This window comes from Tetrao urogallus (genome assembly GCF_951394365.1).
Source record: "Tetrao urogallus genome assembly, chromosome: 14".
Classification (NCBI taxonomy): Eukaryota; Metazoa; Chordata; class Aves; order Galliformes; family Phasianidae; genus Tetrao; species Tetrao urogallus.
This window is the reverse complement of record NC_136827.1, coordinates 17725163-17748057: the sequence shown is the minus strand read 5'-3', so window position 1 is coordinate 17748057 and position 22895 is coordinate 17725163. Positions and strand designations below refer to the sequence as shown.

The window sequence follows — 22895 nt, the reverse complement described above, 5'->3', positions numbered from 1 at the left end:
GCTCTGAACATGAACACATCTACCCCCGAGCAACAGGATGTGAGACAAGCAGCAGAAGACAACCAACCTGCAGAACCAGCCCATCTGGGGCTGCTCCAGACCTCTGTACGCTCCCTTCCGTGACCCAGGCCAAGCTTGCTGAGCTGCTCCTCCTTTGCGCAGGGGCAATGGTGCAGGTGCTGTGTGCTGGCTGTGCACAGCGTGTCTTTCACTTGCTTCTCCACTCTCCATCTTCCATTAGCAAGAAGCATCTCCAACCTTTCCTTGCTAAAAGATCACTTAGGTAAAATAAAAAGCAAGCTTGCCAGTTTTTTAATTGCCTTACTTACACAACTTGAAACTTTAAAGCTGGGTGCATGGGTGGAATGAATACGTGGCACAGGAGACGCTGAGGGGACATGGGGAGAGGACACAGAGTGGACACAAAGACACAAGTGGGACACAAGGACACAGCAGGAATGAGGAGGGGGACACAGAGGGACAGGTCATAAAATGCATTGGGACAGTGTGGCAGCAGACAAACCAAGTTTTTAGACAGCAGACAAACCAAGGATTCTCAGGTTGGAGATTATGCAGTGAGACTCATGAAAGAGGAAACAGAGACTTCACAAGAAGGTATTGAGCTTAAAAAGATTTGCAAAGGAAACTTGGAGAACACAGAATCTCTTTAAGGAAAGGTGCATCAGCTCCAGGCATTTCCAGAGCTGCACTGCTCAGTCAGCCAACCAGCATTACCTGGGGGCTGACTGAAGCATTCCAGAAACAGATGAGAGCAAAAGAAAGAAACAAACATCAGATCCACCATTACCAGATCACAGAAAGGCAGAAAACCCCTTTGCTCCCCTCAGAGAACAATTGGAAGACATCATACGCAGAGGCCTAGCAGACATAGCAACTCTAAACCAGTGTACAATCCCCACAGAAAGGGGGAGAGCAAAGCCCTGCAATAAAGGAGAAGGGGGGAAAGGAAAAGAAAAAAAAAAAAAAAAGAAAAAAAAACTAACTCTTTCCAAGAACCAGAGCTCACCCAAAAACCCACAGGAGGCATCACCAGGAGGAAACACAGTCCCTAGGGTGGCCAGCCCCTAAAACGAGGTGAGGGAGGGCTGGAGCCAGGTTCAGCCCCATCTGCCACATGGCTGCATTGCTTCCACCTGTGCAGGCAGGGCTGCACCCCTCACCAGGTGCTCCATCACTGCTTCAGGCTGCGATCTCAAAGTTTCCCTAAAAGCATGAAGGAAAAAATACAGTAAAAAAAAAAAGTAATGACCGGCGGCCAATTGGGTCTGCCTGTGTGGGCAGGGGAGGTTTATCCATGGACAAGCTAGGACAGTCCACGTACTTTGCTTCCAGTCTGTCCTCAATGGCAATTGGTGACATTTGTAATAAATAGGGGAGCACAGATTTCAGTGCTGATACAGCAAGGTGCTGAGAAGCTGCACGTGCAGCACAAGGGCTGAGATGAGCGGCGTCAATGGAGCGAGTGCTGGCTGCCCACCTGCCGGGCTCAGCTTACGGCTCCCCAGGGAGAAACGCGCGTCATCTCCTCGCACAGCAATTAAAGGCCACTGTGACGTTATTGGAGGGTTTGGTGTCCTCAGGGGGTGAACCTGGCACCTGCCTGTATGGCAGCGTGTGGCCTTTGGGCTCCAACAGCAATCCAAACCACACAGAAACAGGGAGGTTGCAGCGTGTGTCCTTCGTGCAGCCCTGCACTCCTCGAGCCAGAGATCGCTGATGTGCTGCAGTGCCCCATTGCTGCTGCAGCTCGACGCGAAATTGGTGAAGTCACTACAGATCTGGAGAACAGACAGATCATCTCCAGAAAGCACTGCCTGTACAACTTGCCCACGTGTGTGAGGCACAAGCCCCATTTTGGGGGCAATGACCCCCACTTGCGGGGCACTACCCCCACCCCACTGTCACAGCCGTGTGCCAAGGGCACCATCACCCCACTGCACACGGCCATCAACTTCTCCCAGGACTCCACGCACCCCACAGGCATCCCTGTCCCTGTCCTCATCCCCACAGTGACATCGGCATGGAGCGAAGTGGGGCAGGGGGCACAGGGGGACTTGAGGGGACATGAGGGGACATGGGAGTCATGGGATTGACGTGTGGGGTCACAACTATTGAAGTGAGAGGAGGCGACACATACAGGTGGCACAAGGAGGTGGCAGGCCGTGCCAGGAGGTGCCAGTGCCATTTGAGCAGTGCTGCAGGGCAGATGAGCAGCGCCAGCCCAACCTGGGGCTGATGGTGACACTCCAGGGTGAGGAGCTGCTATTTTTCTTCAAGCAGGTAGGAGGTTAGTATCCATTTATAATACTGTGCTTGTTTTTGTTTTTTTTTAAATCAGTGATGGTATGAGATCTGATCCAATGTCTTTGAAAAGTGTGGTTTAAGGATCGTCAGCTGAGAACAGCAGCAGAACATGGGGACGTTGCAGGGGGAAGGAAGTGGGGAAAAAAAGGAGAAAGCCTGAAAAAGGAATGGGGAAGGCACAGTGCGAAGGAAGGGGACAAGACATAGGGGAATGGAGAGGAAAGGACAGAATAGCTGTAGAGCAGCCTAAAAAGCAGCAACAAGCTCTGCGAGGACTGTAGAATGCCAGATTCTGTATCAGGTGTGCATGTTGTCATTACCTGCTTGGGTCGGGGTCAGGCTTGTTGTCACTACTGAGTTCCTGCAGTGGGAAGAGCTCGAGCAACTGGTGCAGTCGCTGCAGACCTGTGGGACAGGGGAGGTCTTGGTAAGGACAGCCCTGCAGCCCTCAGCTGGACAAACTTGCTTCGTGTGCCCAGACTGTGAGCTGTACAGTGCCTGGCCGCACTGCTGTAGCTCAGAGCCCACTGCCTGCAGCTGCATCTTTGCTTCCTTCCCTCCTGCCCAGAGCCTTGAGGGTGCTCCCACAGTCCCCTGCCCACCTCCAAAATGTCAGAGAAGACAGCTGGCAGCGAGCTGGAGGAATCCCAGCACCCTGTTTTCCTTCTGTGTGCAGCTCTCTCCTCCTCTGCCACACAGGGCTCCAGCCTGCGAAATGGGAATGGTCGGGGGGAAAGGGAGTGCTGGCAGGAGCGACTGCTGCAGCTGGCCAGGGAGGGTCTGCGTACCCCATGCCCTTCTGGGCTATCTGTCCAGCTGCAGAAAGACCAGGGTAGGGCAGCTGAGAAGCTGCAGCTGAGCCTGATGGACCTGCACAACTCTCGGGCCATCTTGCCAATGGCAGCTGTGACACATCGATTCTTTCTATGCAGAGGAATTACTTTTTTCTATCTGTAAACTTAGGTGCAGAACTGCAGGTTTTGTTAATCTTTGTGGAAACACTGCAATGGTCCTCACTAATCTCAAAACAGCAACTTTGTGCTGTGACTGCCTGTGTAGACATGCTAGGGCCTAAAATTACCCATTTTATGGCATTAAAAAGAATAAAAAGCCAGAAATTAAACCTGGAGCTGAAGGAAGGCCCTTGGAAAGAAATATATTGAAGTATGAACAGGACTGAGGCTGAGCGAACATTAATATGGCCCTGTGCTTTCTGCCAACAGGCTTTAATTTCGTTATAATTAAATTTGCTGAGCAGTTACATATTGGTATGTGAACATTTAAAAACAATGTAACAGATGCTGGCAAAAAGGAAAAAAGAACTGTTTGGTTTTTTTTTTTTTACAAATAGTCATAAGAACTTAATACAGATTTCCTGCGTTTGGAGTAGTTTCCTTCTGTTTTCTTCGTCCTTCCCCCCGCAACCCCGCTACTTCCTCGCGTTCTTCCCCCGTCATCACAAAACAGAACGCAGGCACTGCGCCGCCGCTCCCCGTCAATCCCATCAAAGTTCTTTCCGCGGTCTCTGCTGCCACCTCGTGTCCAATGGGCGAAACGGCCGCTGCGTCCCGCAAGCAGCACAACGCATGCGCGTACAAAATGCGGAAGTGGCATTCTAACCGCTCTGCGCAGCTAATCCGCCACTCTCTACGGTGATCAGTCCTCCAGCTAATAGCGGAGATGCGCCCGGCAACTTAAAAACAGCAACTTTCGACAAACCACTACGGCTACGGGCAAGCAGCCGATTCTTGGACTGCCAGCTGAGCGATATTCTCCCCTTCTAATCCAGGATGGCCCTCATCTATTTCCACTGTTTTATGCCCGGGCCCACCCGGGAATGGGTGGGTTTGACTCACACGTGCTCCTCAGTGCCTCGCGGCATCCAATTTGCTCGCCGCCGCATTGGAATAGCAGGCTTCCCCTTCCACTCCAAGCCGTGCACCATCCCCCAGCCATTTAAAAGCATTGTCAGCGGGAGTGAAACACGATCAGCTCAGAGGTTCGCAGTCGCACTAGTGGCGTGCAGCACGGCACAGCACCACAAGTGTCAAGAAACCAATACACATGTATGAATCTAGAGACTACAGTGCGCATGCAGCGGTTTCTGTACTGCACTGTGCAGGCGCAATTCTCAAGACAACAGTACGCATGCACCAGGCTCCGTCCCCCACTGAGCATGAGCAGGTTCTATATGCACAGCGCATGCGACATTCACAACACAGTGCTACGCATGCGCCTGTCTTTATTAAAAAAAGGCACTACGCACAGGATTCTGCACAGCACGGTGCATGCGCTCGTCTCAACCCCGCAATGCGAATGCCTGAGCATCGACCCAGCACTGCGTACGCCCCATCCTCGGCCTCGCAGTGAGTATGCGCTGGCCTTGGCACTGCAATTGCACATGAGCCCATTGCATGGTACAGTGCATGCACCAGCCTGGGCACAATAATGTGCGTGTGCGAATATTGGGACCAGAGAACGCATGAGCCATCTTTTACACCGTACTGTGCATGCAGCTGTCGCATCACCATGCTGCACATGTGCCGGTATTCGCACGACACTGTGCATGTGCCTGTCTCGTCACTGCTTTGCGCATGCACCAGCTATGACAGCATTGCATATGCACTGCTCTTGTCCCTGCACTGCGCATGCGCCTATCGCAGGAGAGCATTGCGCATGCACCATTGATCGCACTGCACTGAGCATGTGCCACCTTCCTGCATTGACATGTGCCAGCCTTTGTACCTCACTGTGCATGTGGCAGCGTTCGCTCTGCACTCCACGTGTCATCTGCTGTCCCGCAATGCCCACACGTCGTAGTCTGCACAGGATTGCACATGCGCCAGTCCCAGCACTGCACGGCACATGCAACACACTGGGCACCGTACGATGCTTGTGCCATTGTTAGCGCTGTACTGGGCACGTGCCAGCCTTGGCTCTGCACTGCGCATGTGTCAGTTTTCACACCGCACTGCACTTGTGCCATTTTTGGTACTGGAGTGCACACGTGCCATTCCCAGCACAGTACTGTGCATGCGCCTGCCTCAGCACTGGACTAAGCACACGCCAGCATACTCCCATGATTATGTATTCTCATTTTCGGATACACACCTATGCATTCAGTTTTTTCAGTGCCTCATTACGCATGCGTCGGATGCATGGTCTGCTGGGAGCCTAAATAGTCCGTTCTCGAAATAGACTCAGGCATAAAACCGCCCAAGAAAATAGACAAGGAGCACTGCGGGTTGGAAGAGATAAAACCATTGCTAAGCCAGAGGTCCAAGAATAGACTGTTCGCCCACATCTCAGGGCTTTGAAAACATGTACGCTATTGAAAACTTTCTGGCGCATGCGCACTGCTGCCTGGAGAACTAAGCATAACGAAGATCGGCGGATCGGCTGCGCAGAAGGACGAGAAGGAGCGCACGCCACCTCCGCGCGCCTACGCGCATGCGTCCTGCTCCCTGCTGCGACATAAAAAAGCTGCCGCAATTCCCCCGATTGGCCACGTAGGGGCACCAGAGAGCGTGGAAACAGCTTCGTCGCTGTTCCACCAAGTGACCACGAGGGGGCACCACAGACCGCGGAAATAACTTGGACGCAGTTCTGCCGATTGGCCACGCGACGGCATCGGAGACCGTGAAAATCATTTCACCTGTAGGACTGATGGGCATCCGCAGCACGGCACCCAGCAACCCCTTCTCTTTTAATGGCAGTGGAAAAACACAGGAGAGAAAGGGGGGGAAGAAGAGACGACAAAGAAAATGAAGGACATCTTCGACAAACCCACTGAACCTGCACTACGTGCTTACAAATATCTGCCAATAAATAAATAACCAGCACACTGATGTTGTCATGCTTTTTATTATTCGGCTTTTTTCCAGCCAGAGCCTGAGGCAATAAAAAACTTCGTATCAATCGGACAGATGTGTGCAGCCAAGCCCAGGATAGCTTGGAACAATTAACCAAATCTGATTTCGGTTACACGTTTGTGAGAAACACTGCAAGTCAAAAATTTCAGGTTAGACAAGGATCTTACTGATAGCAACAAAGTTCATTTATTATTGCAGTAACGGGCGCACACCCCTGTTAGCAAGGGAGTAATTGCACAGCAGTCTTCGAAATTCATTCTGTTCTATACGCTTGAACCCAATGCAGGCAATGCTCTCCTGGCGCTCGCATCTCAGGTTCACAAGTTCCCCAACGCTGTTGCTGTGACTCATTTCCACATAAGGTCCATTACCAATGTGTTGTTTCTTGGGTATGTTTTGTACTCTTCCATGGAGGGCAACAATTCCAAGAATGAGCACATTTGTTCTGTCCTGCTCTCTCCACCCTGCGTATTTGCCTTATTTTGTGCCTGGCTCAGTTCTACCCCCATCAGAATGCCCCAAATCTTAACTTTTTACTCTGTTTAGCAACTTATTTAGCGGAAGGAAAACTGCTATTTCACAAAAGGGTTGTAAGTTCAGTGTAGACCTATACTACATACAGAAAATACTGGAAGCTTCTACTACAAAACCACAATCTACCTCTCACAAGAGCAATGCAAAACAGCCGAGCAACTCTTAGAAGAAACACTGTAGTAGCAGCTTCCAGACCTGGCCTCACCACTCTGAGATCCTGTCTGGATCCCCCAAGGCTTGTAAATATCCACCAGATCGGTCGTGATATCAAGCAATTTGTCATCAATTCTTTCATTCACAAGTGGTGCCAGGAGCTGCCACAGGGCATTCTGACCACAGGAACCACAGCCAAACTATTTTAATAACAGTGAGACAGTTATTCAGTTTTATTTCAGCCTCATTTCAAGGATTTGGTCTGCTTTTGACCCAAAGGAAGAATTAATACGAAACGTGAGGTATGCATGAGACGTGTTTCTCAGCATCACCTCTGGGAAACAGATAATGGAGTTGTCATAAAAGTCTCGGTACAGCAGTAACATGCAATGCTATTTAAGAAAAATACAAGAACACTTTGCGAGAAGGCAAGGAACTCGATGACCTCCCTCTGGGAAATCCAGCACCGTTTGTCCGCAGACTTCTCTTTGGCAACTGTTCTAGATCCAGCTGTACATTCTGTTCCAGAGCACAGCTCAGATCTATGAAGGAAACAAAGGGAGTCTTACATAAGCAGAAGAAAAAGAATGGTATACTTCCTTCAGCATTTAAAATAAGAAAGTAAGCAATCAACAATAGAAACCATCCCTACAATACCGCTATAGGAAACATAACGGCAGGGAAGAAAGCATCCACATTTCCCTGAACCACTGCTCAAGGAAAAAAAAAAAAAAAAAAAAAAAAAAAAAAAAAAAAAAGAACAAAAAAAATACATTTCTTTTAGACACTACTTGTTTGAAGGCATATACCACCCTCACACTTTAAAAGCATTAAAAATATATATATAATGCATAGAGTAATCTCCTCCAACAATATCTGTATTTGGTCTAGGCAGCAAGTGGTGCAGCTCTGTATCATAAGAACTGAAGTCATAAGCACCAAGCTGACGTGCCTATGGACCAACAGAATCTTGAAGTAGGACAGCCAGTGAAAACATCAAACAAAGCACCTGATTCTCAGCCTTCTGCTTCCTTTTTTAAAACCCAGACGCCTCCTTGTTAGCTTCATCACTGGCCTGTAGTGCCCCAGCCTGCAATCTGTGGGCAGTCCTTCTTACTAGACAGCAGAGAATTTAGATTGAACTGAATTTCAGAAAGGCATTACATTAGATCAAAAATAGTGCCTTCCTGAGCAACAAAGTAGGGGCTAAAGGCAAACAGATTAATTCCTAAAGAACAAAGTTAATTTCTCCTTTCCAGATTACAGAAAGGACTAATGTGAAACGGGATAAGCAGAATGCAGGAAATTATCTGCAAATTAGCACAGGACGTCACACAAGAACGGTTTCCATTCTAGAAACTGTCCAAACTGAGGCAACACAGCAAGGCTGTGTCCTATGCTACAACATACCTGATCTCCTCCAGAAGCGCTGTTTGGGAAAGCTGACACAGCAGATATTCCTCTCTTCGTCTGGACACACAGTTACACAGCGTGAAGATGACCAAATCCATGAGCTCTGTGCATTTGCTTTTAGGCATCTGAAAAATTCAGCTTGCCCAACTACCCTGGGCTAGTCTACAAAAAGAAGAAAAATGCTTCATGCATGCGTCCACAAAGGCCAGCGCCACAAAGAATTACGATGCCGCAATGCTGCAGTGCACTGCCAAGACTGCGCCGGCACAGGGAAGCCTCTATGACAGGAGGTGTGCTCTAGGAGCAGCACGAGAAGCTGCGTACCTGAAGGAAGTAGAAAAGATGTTGACAGGCTTCCAGCTTTCTTCCCTCCCCTTCTCTTTGCTCAAAGCTTTCAAGTCTCCCTTTTGCTTGCTCAGCGTCATCATGTCAGAGCTGCTTCTTGTTCTCCTTATAAAGCTTTTTGCTGTGAGAAATGACATCCTGCAAGGGACAGATTCCACGCTTACACATTCCAAAGTAAGCAACACTGGAAAAAGTTGCACCAGAGAGGCTGCTTTCTTACATGTAGAGAAGACAGAGGTAAGGTACGTCTGGGCTGATGAAGAGGAATGTCATTTGTTGGAGTAGGGAGTTCTCCATGCTGTCCCCAAATTCCTGAGTTTGTTGAGAACCCTAGGAGGACTGACCACTCTGAACAGTGATTACTATCAGAGCTGGTAGCGTCCTGACGATGCTTGAAAACCCCTTTCTTTCTGAACTGAGCTTCAAGCCCCAACACATGTTTTCTATTTTGCTGCCTCACTGCCTCTACATACTCAGAACGATGGCATTTGTCGCTGCCAGCACCAGCCTGAGAGTTGGAGCCTCCTTCAGAACTGAACTTCACTGCCACAGTTCAGAATGCCACTCCGGGTTAAGCCTAGCGCCGTGCTATTCAGAGCAAAGGAAAAGGAGACTGGATCTCCAGCTTGAATGAAAAAAGGAACCGCTGCATCAGTGATGTCACTGAGCTTTGGTGAAATTAATCATCAGCAAAGTGACAGAGGGGGCCTCCATCAGCCAACCAACACCAAGCGGCCAGAGTACTTTTCCTGCTCTGAAATCTCCTCCACCCTCTGCTACAGCATCCAAAGTGTGAGAAATTAAGGTGTGCAAGTTCATGACCAATGTAACCACAAGTGAACAACAAAACAATTCTCAAGGCCTTCCACCATTCAGTCTGCTGCCTTCATTGGGTCAGCGCAGTTTGGTGTGAGTTTTCCTTTATGCTCCTTTATTTGCTTTTAAAATGCTTCAGATCTTGTCCCTTTTCCTTCTACAACCATCTTCTAGGGATACATGCTAAGTAAGTGTAACAGAGTATGAATTCAGTGGGAGGAAAACCGCCGAGTCTGGAGGAACATTCTCCAGCAAGTCTGAGCAAGTGAGATCAGAGGCCAGGAACTCTGCACTGACTAACTGCCACTGGCCTCAATTCATTCTGCTCATCTCCTAATAGTACACTTTGATCCTGCAGCATTATTTTGTTCTTCCACTAGCAGCCATTTTGCTGTCCATTAAACTGAAATCATTTTCAAGTTGCTGATTGTACAGTGAAGGTTACAACTTCCTCGCAGAGTTACATCAGCTCAAGGTCCTCCTGAAGATGTTGGTCAATGATTTGAGCAAGCGGACAGATTTCCGAACCATACCCATTGGTGGGTTTTCAGCATTAAGTAAAAATAAGTGACCAAACTTCAGAAAATAGATTATTACCTTGAGAATCATAGAACTGCTCATGTTGGAAAAGGCCTTAAAGATCAAGTCCTAACACAACCTAACCATACTACCCTACCTCTAACAACCCTCTGCTAAATCACGCCCCTGAGCACCGCATCCAGATGGTTTTTAAACGCATTCAGGGATGGTGACCCAACCACCTCCCCGGGGACTCTATTCCAGTGCTTAACAGCCCTTTCTGTATAGAAGTTTCTTCCCGATATCAAACCTAAACTTACCCTGGCACAACTTGAGGTCATTTCCCCTCATCCTGTCACCACTGAGAAGAGACCAGCCCCGCTCTCACTGTAAGCACCTTACAGGAATTGGAAGAGCAATCAAGTCTCCCCTCAGCCTCCTCTTCCCCAGACTGAACAGCCCCAGTTCCTTCAGTGTCTCCTCGTAGGCCATATTCTCCAAGCCCTTCACAGCCTTGTTGCCCTTCTTTGGACCTGCTGCAGCACCTGCATGTCCTTTCCGTACTGAAGTGCACAAAACTGAACACAGTACTCGAGGTGAGACCTCACCAGTGCTGAGCACAGGGGCAGGATGACTTCCCCAGTCCTGCTCACCACACCATTCCTGATAAAAGCCAGGAGCCATTGGCCTTCTTGGCCACATGGACACACTGCTGGCTCATACTCAGCCAGCTGTCCATCAGCACACCAAGGTCCCTTTCCATCAGGCAGCTTTTCAGCCACTCCTCCCCAAGCCTGTAGGGTTGCCTGGAGTTGTTGTGACCAAAATGCAGGACCCGACACTTGGCCCTCTTGAAACTCATACAGTTTACCTTGGCCCATTGATCCATTCCATCCAGGTCCCTCTGTTGAGCTTTTCTCCCCTCTGGCAGATCAACACTCCCTCCCAACCGGGTGCCATATGTAAACTTACTGAGAGTGAACTCAACCCCCTCATCAAGATCATTAATAATGATACTAAATAGAAGCGGCCTCAGGTAGGCAGAGACCTCCAGCAAGAGAAGCCCTCCCCTCCACTGCCAACCCTTAAACAAGGTCTGGGAAGAGGTGGATCCTGGCTCCGCTCCTTCCAGTCACTCAGATACACTGCTTGCACCTGAGCTCTCCTGTTAGCCTTGCCTTCCCACCAGGTGCTCAAATCACTGTTTCAGGCCATAACTTAGCATTTCCACTACATAAACTTCATATTGTCCTATTTCCAAAACACCAAATGAGATGGTGAAATGACAGGTGAACATTTCTCAGATGTGCTTTCTCTCTCTCTCTCTCTCTCTCTCTCTCTTTCTCTCTCTCTGTTCTGCTTGAGAAGAATCTATTGCTCATATATCACTAAGAGAAGTAACTTACACAAAGATTTTTTGGGAGAAGGAAATGCCTTTCAGTAATCCACAAAATGAGAAGATATCTAATTGTGTGGCAACTCTTTGTGTTGAACAAAACTAGTCAATAAGTGTGCATATAGAGAGCAACTGACAATTTTCTAACCAAATTAAAGGATTTCATACCTGGATGTGACTGACTGCTGGAACTTCCTTCTTCAAAAAACTTACTCTGGAGTCAAATTCCTGACAAACAAGACAGCCTCAACAGCAAGCCTGAAGCTTCACAATCAGGTTCTCATTGGACAGCCACAAATGCTCTTGGTTGTATGCCATAGTGACTCCAAACACTGTGCTCTGGATTAGCACTATGGTATGAAAAAGACAGGAAGAGAGAACAGAGATGCAAGAAATGGGATGTTATACAGTGGTTTCTGTATGGTGCTCAAGAGGAACTTACAAGACGTCTTCTAATAAACAGCAACACCACAGTCCTTTACCAACAGAATAAATTTTGTGAAATAAGACAGAGGTTTGACATGCAAAGGTAGGCGACACACAGCAAAATAACTTTAAAAGCTTGTTTAACAGTACTATTGTGGTGAAACACTATCTCTTAAAGTTGTGATAAGAACTGAAATGGTGGCAACTTCATCTTTAGAGAAAAAGAGCATGTACTCTGTCTGTATCTCCTGCCATGACAACTCTGTCACTGTGCACAAATTCAGACAGAGCATTCCATCCTCCCTCTTTGGTCTCCTGGTTATGATAACAATGACAGCCTCCTCTCACCCAGTGTTTCACCTATTCACTGCCATTGCTTTTCAAAAACAGAAACTGCAGCATGTTGAAAAAAAGATAGATGTCTGTCCTTCCCATATAAAAATGCCGCAATAAGGAAATACATTCACAGAGGTGCCTTCCTCCAAGCAAGAAAAGGAACACATGAGACCCAGTGAACTACTACAAGAACTACCTAAACACAACACATTCTACAAGTGGGGAATGTTTTACTGTTAACTTTTTTTTTTTTTTTTTTTAAACATAAAGACTTTAGTTTACAAGGCAGCCTCAATTTCCTGTAACACAAGATTCTAACAAGACACCCCATAATGCACAAGACTTCTCCCCAGAGGCTTTTTTTCTCTCTGGTTTCCATTATACGTGCAACAATCTTGAACTTACTGCACTAATATTTAGTTATTTGAGGTTCACCTGTTGCCATATTTCCTCTCTTCTGCCAACTCTCACTGCTTTGTCTCCACATTCTGGAGTGACTGGAGTGATCAGATCACTGCTCAAAAGCCAGATGGAATGTTTGGAAATATCTAACAAGTAATAAAGAACATAGGAGGCAAAAATATATACTTCAATTAATCTATATTCATCCTACATCAGAGAATCACAAAACGGTTTAGGTTAGAAGGAACCTCTGGGGGTCATCTGGCCAAACCTGCTCAAGCAGGGACACGCTGAATACTGCGGATAGTGCAGGCCTCTACTTATCAGAAACAACAAAGGAGAATGACACGAGGTACAGGAAAGGATGACAGGAGGTACAAACCACTCACTTTACAAAACAGACACAGAAGCTACAAAACTTGGTTTCCCCAGCACAGAAACTTTATTATCTTCACATTCTGCAGTAAGTCTTAATAGCAATCAAACTAAATTATGAAGTAGAGAGTTTAAGCACACAAAAGTTTCTACTTCTGACAGCACCTGGATACACTAATACTCACTCTTCAGTCAAATACCATGAATACCGTGACCTTGCTCAACTCCATAAATCATCTGGATAGAGTCACACAAAAAAAAAAACCACCAAGAGAGGCTCCAGCTCATGAAATTTATTAGCCACAGGTCACAACTGCTAGAAGAATATTCCAGGACTACCTCTGACAACAGACCAGAAACTGAATTTCTTTTGATCAATTACAACAGTTTTCTTAGCAAGTTTTTATCAACATTTGCTTACTTATTAGCTATTCCATTTTCATGCTGACACATTTTAAAAAATAAAGATCTTTGTGTGTTCATTTTATGACACCACAGGCCTCTGGCATGTTACAGCCACAGCTGCAACTCCTGGGACCTGGTTTTGTTCACAAAACACCCTCATCCTTGAGGAGAATGTCAGAATTACAGAAAGCTTCTGCCACTAAATTCATGACTCAGAGCTGCTTTCCAGTTCACCTGAGTACACCTGGAGTTTCTCACCACCTCAAGCTTATTTACACAAAAATAAGAATCACAGCTGAAACCTTTAACCAATAGAATCAACCAAAATGCTGCTGTGCTTTCTTGAACTTTATGTCAGATTTCTGACTACGTATGAACCGCCATCAGAAGTGCTAGAACTAAACTCATTCTCTACAGAGTGTTTATCTTTCAATTCTCAGCTGCAACTAAAATTGCTTTACAGTTGTATTTCACAACTGTTATCTCTAGTAGCATTTCCAGAACAAAACAAGGCACAAAGCAACAAGGCCACATAGCACACAAGGGGAAGGTGGGTTCTTCAGAATCACCAGAGCTGGCCTACAGCCCAGAAATACATTTCTAAAGGAAAAGTGACTGAAGAATCTATTCATCTAGAAAGATTCTGAGGCCACGCAGCGCAATTAAAGAGCAAAACAGCCTCCTAGGCAAGGACCGCCCCCACTTCCCCAGGTGAACAGCAGCTTATGAAAAGGCTCTACAGAAGAAAAGCCTGGCTGAACGCGGGCAACGGCCTTTTCAGCACTCCTCGGGTTAAACTGCACCGAACCTATTTCTGACGGACGTACACAAAGCGACAAAGCTTCTACGAAAGAAACCGCACCGGAACGCGGAGCGAGGAACGGCCCGGGGCCCTCAGCCGCAGATCCCCCGGGTTGGGCGTCCGAAAGGCTCCGGGCCTACTGGTGGGCCCTGGGCGAAGCAGACGCTGCCCAAACCCAGAGCCGCCCGCGGCCAATTCAGGGCCCGCTGCGTGCAAGGAACCCGCCAGGTCGCCCCCGGGGTGAGGGCGGAACCGCGCCCAGGCAGCGGCGGCTCTCAGGCCAGCGGGCTCCCGGAAAATCCACCGCGCAGTCCCGGGAGGGTGGAAGCAGGAAGCGCCTTTTTTGGGCCTCGGAAGTACCATAAAAGGCGAGGTGGAAACGCCAAATATGGTGGTCATGCTTCCGGCCGCCACTGGAGCGGCGTTTCCGTTCGGCCTTGGCGGCCCCGTGCCTCCGTGACGCGGCTCAGCCCGCCGCCGCCGGCGCGCTCCCAGCAGTGGCGCGGTGTGCCACTGCCCGGCCCGGCCCCGGCGGCGCGGTGCCGTTCCGCGAGCAGTCGCTGTGGGTTCCCGCGGCGCCCCCAAGACCAGCTAGGCTGCTGCTAGCGGTGACGCACGTTTTATTTCTCTGTCACTAATGATCACAGCTGAAGCTAGTCACAGATCACAAACCGCTGAGGTTTAAATCAGCCAAACGAATTTTTCTGACAGCGGCCTGTGCTACCCCTAGTGTGCTTCTTGTCCAGCTCCAGCTGGCATTTGCTCACAAGGGGGGAAGTTTCCCAGCTGCTGGCAATGCCTGCTGCTTCCCTGGGAACAGCCTCCTTGGGAGAGAATCCTAGCTGTGCTGCGGCCTCCTCAAAAGAAAATTCTCACGCTCCCAATAAAACTAGGGAGTAAACTTCATAAGGCTTGTCCTCTTCAGACCAGCGTGAAGAAAGAGAGCTTCACAGAATATGCACAGAAACCCTGAAATATACTTTCCTGTTACTGGACAAAGGCCACAAAAAGACCAGGCACAGAAGGCCATGTGTTTTCTTTCATTCCTGTCATGCATGTGGACAGACAATTCAAAGTAAAAGTTGCCACAGTTGAGACCAAAATCTAAGGACTGCATTCAAGAGGAACTAGCCAGGGAATTCAGCTTATTGCACTCCTGAGCCTGTGGACTTGACTTTGGCAAGTATTAGTGTGTACCAACTGCTACAGAAACTGCTTCCCGTTGAACATCATGCCAGATACAGGCATCAACTCCTGTGTTTGCTTCTCAGCTCCTCACACTCCAGATATCAAGTAGTTTGTAAAGAACCTACCTGGAAAGACTGACACTAGACCCCTCCTTTAAATTTGTACTGCTACTTCTCACAGCTGCAAACTCCTCTGAATTCACTCTGTAGAGAGCTTGTGCACTCTGAAATATATTTTAAGCCATCAAATAAGGATGCACTTTCCTTCTCCAAACGCTGAAACATTTGTACTATAGGCCATCAAGCACATGCACTTCTTATGCCATGCGCTGTGTAACAGAAGAAGCTATGACAATTCTCATCTCCCTGCCTTCCGTCCATCAGCCACATGTACTGAGCTTATTTTATTTTCAGCTGGAAACTATGCCATTGCCTTAACATACCCTTTTTACTACCCCGTAAGGTCTTTGCATATTTGAGATTCTGACTTTTAAGCCTCACCTTCAGCACTGGGAGCATTGTTTTGCTTTCTGTGATAAGCTCACACGCTTCTGGAGAAGCTAGAAAACAGGAATTGTGATTACTTCCAAACAGTAGACGATGCAGCCAATGCAAGGGCATTTGCTGTATCCACATCTTTGACAGCACTCCTGGACACAGTCAGGAGCGACTGATACTCCTTCCTTTCTTCATGCAGGTACTTCTCCAGGAAACAAATAGCACCCATTACTTCCTAGCAGTCAGGTTTGCTGCAGCAGGCTTCTTATGTGGCAGCTTAAAGGAAGATGTGAAAACTTACATGATTTGATTTTGCTTTTTTATTACATTTTCTGAAGGGTATTGGTACACCAAATATCCCATTTGCAGGAAAGCGCATTCAATGTATTTAGAAGCCAAACAGTCACTTTCATTTTAACAAACACAATTACAAAGTAAAAATAAATCACAAAATAATGAACTGCATGTTCATAACATACAAAAAAATTGCTGCCTACTCAGTAGGTAACTACAACATTCCAACTCCTGAATATACATACTTATAAATTTACATTTTTGTAACAAAAATAGACTTTGAGAAGTGGGATTTTGTTGTTGTTCTTCTTAATTTGTTTTCTATTTGTTTCTGTGGGGTTTTTTGCTTACATTCTGTCTCCCAGGGCATACTAGTGTTCCCTTCCCCACCCATTCCCTGCTTTCTCTTACATTCTTTGCATAACATCCCTTTTGCTTTAAGGCAAGATGCAAAGCATCTATTCACACAAATGCATGACATCAGCAAGGCTTCACAAAAAGGCACCAAGACTTGTAACTTTAAAAACAAAACTTCTGCCACATTTGAGTGTCTTATCAGGTGTTTTTTACATAACATCACTCTTACATGCTCAAATACAGTAAGTGCTGTACCCAAAGAAGTTTTAAACTCATTACAGCATTGCCACTAAAATAGAATTAACATTTACAAAATATGGCCCTGCAAACTCCAAATAATACAACGTGGATATGCAAAAACTTTTTCAACATCAACAGTACCTAAAGGAAAGCAAAACCATGGCACACATACAATTTACATCAGCTATGTGCTTAATTAAAGGTCCTTTCCTCTTAATAAAATACTATCGTTTGTTTATGGGGAAAATTATACTGAACTTATATCCACAGTCCATGCAAATTAAGTTAATCAACAGTGGTGGAAAACTTAAACAGCAGTTTTTTCAGGCAGCTGAATTTTAAAGAAATATTAGATAGCCTTGCAACATACAGTGTTGGGGGAGTAACTGAAGACTCCATGTCTCATAGTGCCAGTGGAAGAGGTGAACGCTCCTGTTCCAGAAGGTGATCTTAGCAAATCTCAATTGTCCTTGGAGAAAAGGTTGTTGTCATGTCTGAAAGTGCTGAAGTCACCTGTGAGCTGAAATTATTGGTAACCCCAGGAGATGGGAAGGAAGTGGCCACTTGGGTCTGAAACGTGGCAGTGACAGAGGGGTAAGTGGTTGCTATCGATGGGGATGGGAATGCTGTGTGTGCAGGGGAGGGATAGGAAGAGGAAGCAGGGGAGGAATACACTGTGCGCACTGGTGAAGGGTAAGTGGTGGCTACGGAGGAAGAATAGGACGTAGCCACAGAGGATGAGTAGGCAGCAACAGGGGAAGAAGTAGTTGAGACTGAAGCTGCCTTTTCCACTTTCTTGTCCTTCTGCCTAAGATGGATTTTAGTGTGTCTCTTCCTCTCGTCACTTCTGGCAAACTTTCTGCCACAAATGTCACATGCAAATGGCTTCTCTCCTGTATGTGTGCGGATGTGTGTGGTCAAGTGGTCACTCCTGCTGAAGTTCCGCATGCAAATGCGGCATTGGAAAGGTTTCTGTCCAGTGTGGATGCGAATGTGACGAGTTAGTTCATCAGACCGTGAAAATCGCCGGTCACAGGACTCCACTGGGCAAGCATAGGGCCGTTCATGAGGAGGTGTCTTGCTGGGACGATTAGGGTATTTCCTCATCCTGCTGGGCTTGATCAGCTGGGACTGATAGTTAGTGTTGAGGGTCTTCAACTCCTGAGAGCCAGTCTGTGTGGCAAATGCCTTGATAGTGGACAGCGGTGTGAGGGAAGGCTGCTGTGCTCTGGTCTCAAGGGCTGAGAAGGGCTTCTGATCAGCTGAGATAAGGTTGAGCTCACTCTGTTGCTGAGAGAACAGGTAATCCGGGATCATTGGTACCTGGAAGTTGGTTTTAGCAGTCGGATAAGCTGGAGGTGGATATTGGATGGGGACTCCAGAGGGGCTGGGAAAGGACTGGGTCTGCGGTTCAGGGAAAATATCAGAGGTGGAAGTGGGGAAAGTTGGTGCAGCTGAATAAATCGGACTGTTCTCACTGGCTTGGACAGAACAGCTCAGGGGAGTGCTCTGCGAAGAGGAAGGAGAAGATGAAGAGGATGTAGAGGTGGGAGGTGCATTAGCCATGCTCACCAGCCCACTGACAAGGCTGAAGAGGGGCTCTGGCCATAAAGAGTTGCTACTGTTTGGGGCTGGCTCTAGGGAGAAGCGCCCCGTGTAGGTAATTGGTGGTAGCCGTGTCGTTTGGTTGGAATAGCTGGTTTCTGGCATGGCTTTCTCGTTGTTCAGGGAGATCTCAGGAAAAGTGTCTGAAAATAGAAGAGAAGTGATTACTTCTAGCAGCCACTGCAGCTCTGGAGCTGCTGCCAGTGCTTCACGAGCCATCCCCACGCAGTGCAGCCCCAGATCTTTGCTTCTGGTTAATTAATAATTGAGTGCAACATATTGCAGCGCCGCTGGCAGGTCTCCAGCAGCAACGAGCCCAGAGCCGCTGACGCACAGCATAGGAGATACCCCCGCGCAGCCGCCGGGTCAGAGGCATCGCTGCTTCTCGGAGCTCCCGTGGGCGCTGCCGCCTCCGCGGTTGACCAGGACTCCCCTGCCCGCCCGGGCGAGGCCATCACGCTTACCTGCCGCGAGGTGCTCAAAATGTTGCTCGCCGGGCTCCCCGGCCACGCCGAAGCCCGCACTCTCGGGCGCCCCGGAAGGCGCAAGAAACTGTCCCCCGCCACTGAGCAGCATCATCTCCTCCAGTTTGGGATAGTGGCCGTCCATGGCGGGAGGCGAGTGCGGAAAGACGCCGAAGGGGTCGGAGATCTGCAGCGAGGGCAGGAGCTGCATCTCTGCCTTGGCCGCAGCCATGAGGGAGCCGGGTTCGGGCTCCGACGGGTGACGCCGCCGCCGCGGGCCCGATGGATGGGCCGGCTGCGGCGAGGCGGCCGTTGCCTGCTGCCTGCCCTTGCGCCTCGTCCACCCAGCGCTGCCCGCTGGAAGCGATCACCTTCCGCCCACCGGACGGCCCGGGGCTTCCCCCCGCTGCCCGCTGGAAGCGCTCGGCTCCTCGCCCACTCCGGAGCCGCCTCTATATATCGGATCCCACCAGCCGCAGCCCGCCCCGGCCCTGACGTACATGGCCATATATGGGAAGCAGGAAGCCCTTATTTGGAGGCGAGCCGGAGGACCCCGCCTGGCGTCAGCGCCTGGCACCGGGGAAAGCCGGGCGGTGGGGGCCCCACCCGCCCTTGACTGAGAGACCCGCGCCCGCCACGGCCCTCACACCCGCAGCGGCCCGGTGTCCCGCCGCGAGCAGCATCACCTCTGCTATGCCGGCCCTGAGGCCCGCGCCGTCCGGCCCCCGCCTGCCCCGTCCTCCCCGCCGGAAGCCTCGGCCGCCCTTTCCATATAAGGAAGCGGCCATATAAGTCTCGGTTCCGGCGGAGACATCCCTCTCCTTATTTGGCGATTCCGGTCCCGGCGAGGCGGGGTCGGGGAGCCCTGGCGCGGGAGCCGGGTTGCCGCCGGGACGTGCGCGCTCCCGCCCGCCTCCGGGCCGCGAAAGTGCGCGGCTCCGCCGCCGGGCGGACAGCGCGGAGGCACCGGGGACCTCCCGGGTTGTCTCAGCCCCGCCGTCGGCAGCAGGCTCCAGGCAGGGCTTTCGCTGCCGCCTCGTTCTCGGCTCGCCCTGCTCGCTTCCCCGGTGCCCGTGGAGGGGCCGCGCGCCGGCAGCCGCGATGCGGCGTTTCCCGGGTGCTGGCCGTTCCCTGAAAAGGGAACCTCCGGCACTTCGTAGCTCTGCCGAGATCGAAGGAGCTCTGTACGCCGCCCCAGGCCGGGACTCTCTGCGTCGCCCTCACGCAACGGAGAGCAGGCACCGCACGGCTGCGGCACCCGCTGTGCTGTGCGTGCTGTGAAGCGACACCGCTCGGGACTCCGCTCACATTCCCCCAGGGTATAAACCCTGAGGACGCGCCTTATTACGGCCGCGGCTGCTTGCCGCCCCGCAGCTGGCTCTCTGGCTCCGCACGGAACCGCGGCTGTTTACCAAGGGGCTGAGAGCTTCAGCTTCCGCCCGAAAAGGCGCACAAGAGAACGCTCCGCGGGCAGCAGGGAGGCTCCCGTGCTATAAATAGGCGGTCGACGCGGCCGCCGCTCCGCCCCGCTGCCGGCGCGGGGCTCCCCTGGCGCCGGGCCAAGCGGCACCGGCGACGCAGTGCGGTCGCAGTACGCATGCGCAGTGTGGCGGCGAGGGTTTCCCCGCATTGCGCGGGGTTTCTGTCGGCCCGCGGGCGGGGGGGAGATGTTGCCGCGGGCGAGTCACACCGCGCTCCCCGCTGGGGTATCTGTGCCGGCGTGCTGCGGCCGGCCCGATCGGGTTGCGTCGGGCCTGTGACGCTGCGGGAAGCCTGGCTGCGCCGGTTCCCTACCGCTCCCGTCTCCGTGCTCTGTTAGATCTCGTTTCGCCGCATAGATGGAGGGGAGCGGAGGGCAGTTCGCACGCGCTCGCTTTTGGCACGGCCCGCAGCCCGGCCCGCAGCGCTACGCGGCCAGCATCAGAGCTGGTGTTTCCCCGCCGAAATCCTGGCGCCGAGCAGCGCCGATGCTAGGGAGCCTCCTGTGCCACGGGAAGGCGGTTGGGTAACTCACAGCACCAGGCGCTGCTGCCTTTTTGATTTATATTCAAGGTGCGAGCGACAACAAGGCTCAGTCTGCCCACTATTATGGAAGGTTTACACCTCTCTCGTGCACTATTTTATCTGAGTTGCTATTTGTAGAGCCAACTGGTCTGCAAGACTGCATTGCCTCCTCCACTTGTGCGTTCCTACTCCTAAAATCAGCTATGGATTGCAGCCAAGCAGTGCCTCCAGGAAGCGCATGAAAATCTCCCTCTCATCCGCACCCTCTGTCTGAAAGGCAGTTAACATGCATTTGTTCTCTGATATCGACTCTTTAGGGAGATAAATCGCATTGTTTTTCAAATGTCATTTCACCAGTCCATACCTTTACTTTAAATGTGATTCAGAGATCATCCTTTTCTAACAGATTCAACTTTCTGCTGCAAGACTTTTGAGAAGTCTCATACATGATGATTGCAGCTTGTCTCGGGTTTCCACTAGCACATTGCGGTTTAGAGTCCTGTTAGAAAGGATCATTCTAATGCTATAGGTCTTACGCAGAATCAAGTTTGGAAGTGTCATCTGTAGATCATCTATTCTACTGACCTCCTCAAAACAGGACCAACTACAGCAAGCTGAACAGGGCCTTGTCCGATTGAATTTTAAATAACTCCAAGGATGGGGCCTTCACAACTTCTCTGGGCAACCTGTCAAGCATTCAGTCATCTCCATAGGAAAAGAAAAAATAAAAATAACAAAAATCCACACCTTTTATTTTAATTTTTTTTTTTTTTTTCCAGTTTGTGTGCATTGCTTTTCACTAGACACCGCTGAAAAAAATTTGGCTCTGTCTTTTTTATATCCTCTTGTAGGATATTTGTGTGTGCTGATGTCAGTCTCTTCTGAGCCCTCTCTTGTCCAGACTGAAGAGACTTGTCTCTCAGCCACTCCTCATGTAACAGTCTTATAACGTTACAGACTGGACTACTCAGCAGATAAGGAATTGGTTGGAAGGTCATAGCCAAAGTGATACAGCCAATGGCTCTATTTCCAGATGGAGACCAGTGATGAGTGGTGTCCCCCAAGGGCTCAGTTTTGGGACCAGTACTGTTTAACATCTTAATCAGTTTTACAGATGATGGGATTGAGTGTGCCGTCAGCAAGTTTACAGATGACACCAAGTGCAGTTGATATGGCAAAAGGAAGGGATGGCATCCAGAGGAACCTTGACAAAATCAAAAGGTGGGCCAAAATAGACCTAATGATGTTCAGTAAAGCCAATTTAAAAAATGTTGCTCTTGGGTCACGGCAATCCCGGATACACATAATGACTGGGAGAAGAACTCACTGGGAGCAGCCTTGCCAAGAAGGACTTCGGTGCTTGCGGCCCAGAAGGCCAACAGTATCCTGGGCTGCACCATAAGAGGGGTGGCAGCAGAGCGATGGAGGGGATCGTCCCTGTCTTTGCCCTTATGAGGCCCCACGCAGAGCATTGCGTCCAGGTCAGCGGCCCCCAGCACAAGAAAGATGTGGAGCTGTTGGACAGAGTCCAAGAGGAGGGGCACAAAGATGATCTGAGGGCTGGAGCACCTCTCCTGCATTGACCAGACTGAAGGAGCTTGGCTTGTTCAGTCTGGAGAGGAGAGGGCTCCAGGGACACCTCATTACAGCCTTCAAATATATGGGGAGATTATAAATAGGAAGGAAATAAACATTTCACACAGGTAGATAGTGATAGAACAAAGAGGAATGGTTTTAAACTAAAAGACGGGAGACTTAGATTAGATATTGGGGAAGTTTTTCGCTGAGAGGGCGGTGAGGTGCTGGAACAGGCTGCCCAGAGAAGTTGCTGATGCTCCATCCCTGGACATGTTCAAGGCCAGTACCTAATCTAGTGCTTGATCTAGAGATTGGCAACCCTGGCCATGGCAGGGTGGTTGGAACTAGATGATCTTTGAGGTCCCTTCCAATGCAAACTGTTCTAGAATATGCTCCTGTCATATAATTGTGCTAGCAGCCCTTTGCTGGAGTTGCTCCAATATGCCCACATGTGCCGTGTTCTGGGGAAGAGAACTGCTTCAGAACTGCAGACAGAGTTGTATGAACAGCTTGAGCTACATATAAACTATTGTTTAAAAAAACAAAGCA

At 49.6% G+C, this 22895-nt stretch overlaps 1 protein-coding gene across 1 annotated transcript; it reads right to left on the bottom strand.

Moving 5' to 3' along the window:
* Positions 1-17145: 17145 nt before the first annotated feature.
* On the bottom strand, positions 17146-18996 carry EGR1 (early growth response 1; the record flags this gene model as incomplete). The annotated part of the gene is made up of 2 exons (XM_079542620.1): positions 17146-18443; positions 18765-18996. The coding sequence occupies 2 exons, from the start codon at positions 18994-18996 to the stop codon at positions 17146-17148; spliced, it is 1530 nt and encodes a 509-aa protein (XP_079398746.1).
* Positions 18997-22895: the final 3899 nt, after the last annotated feature.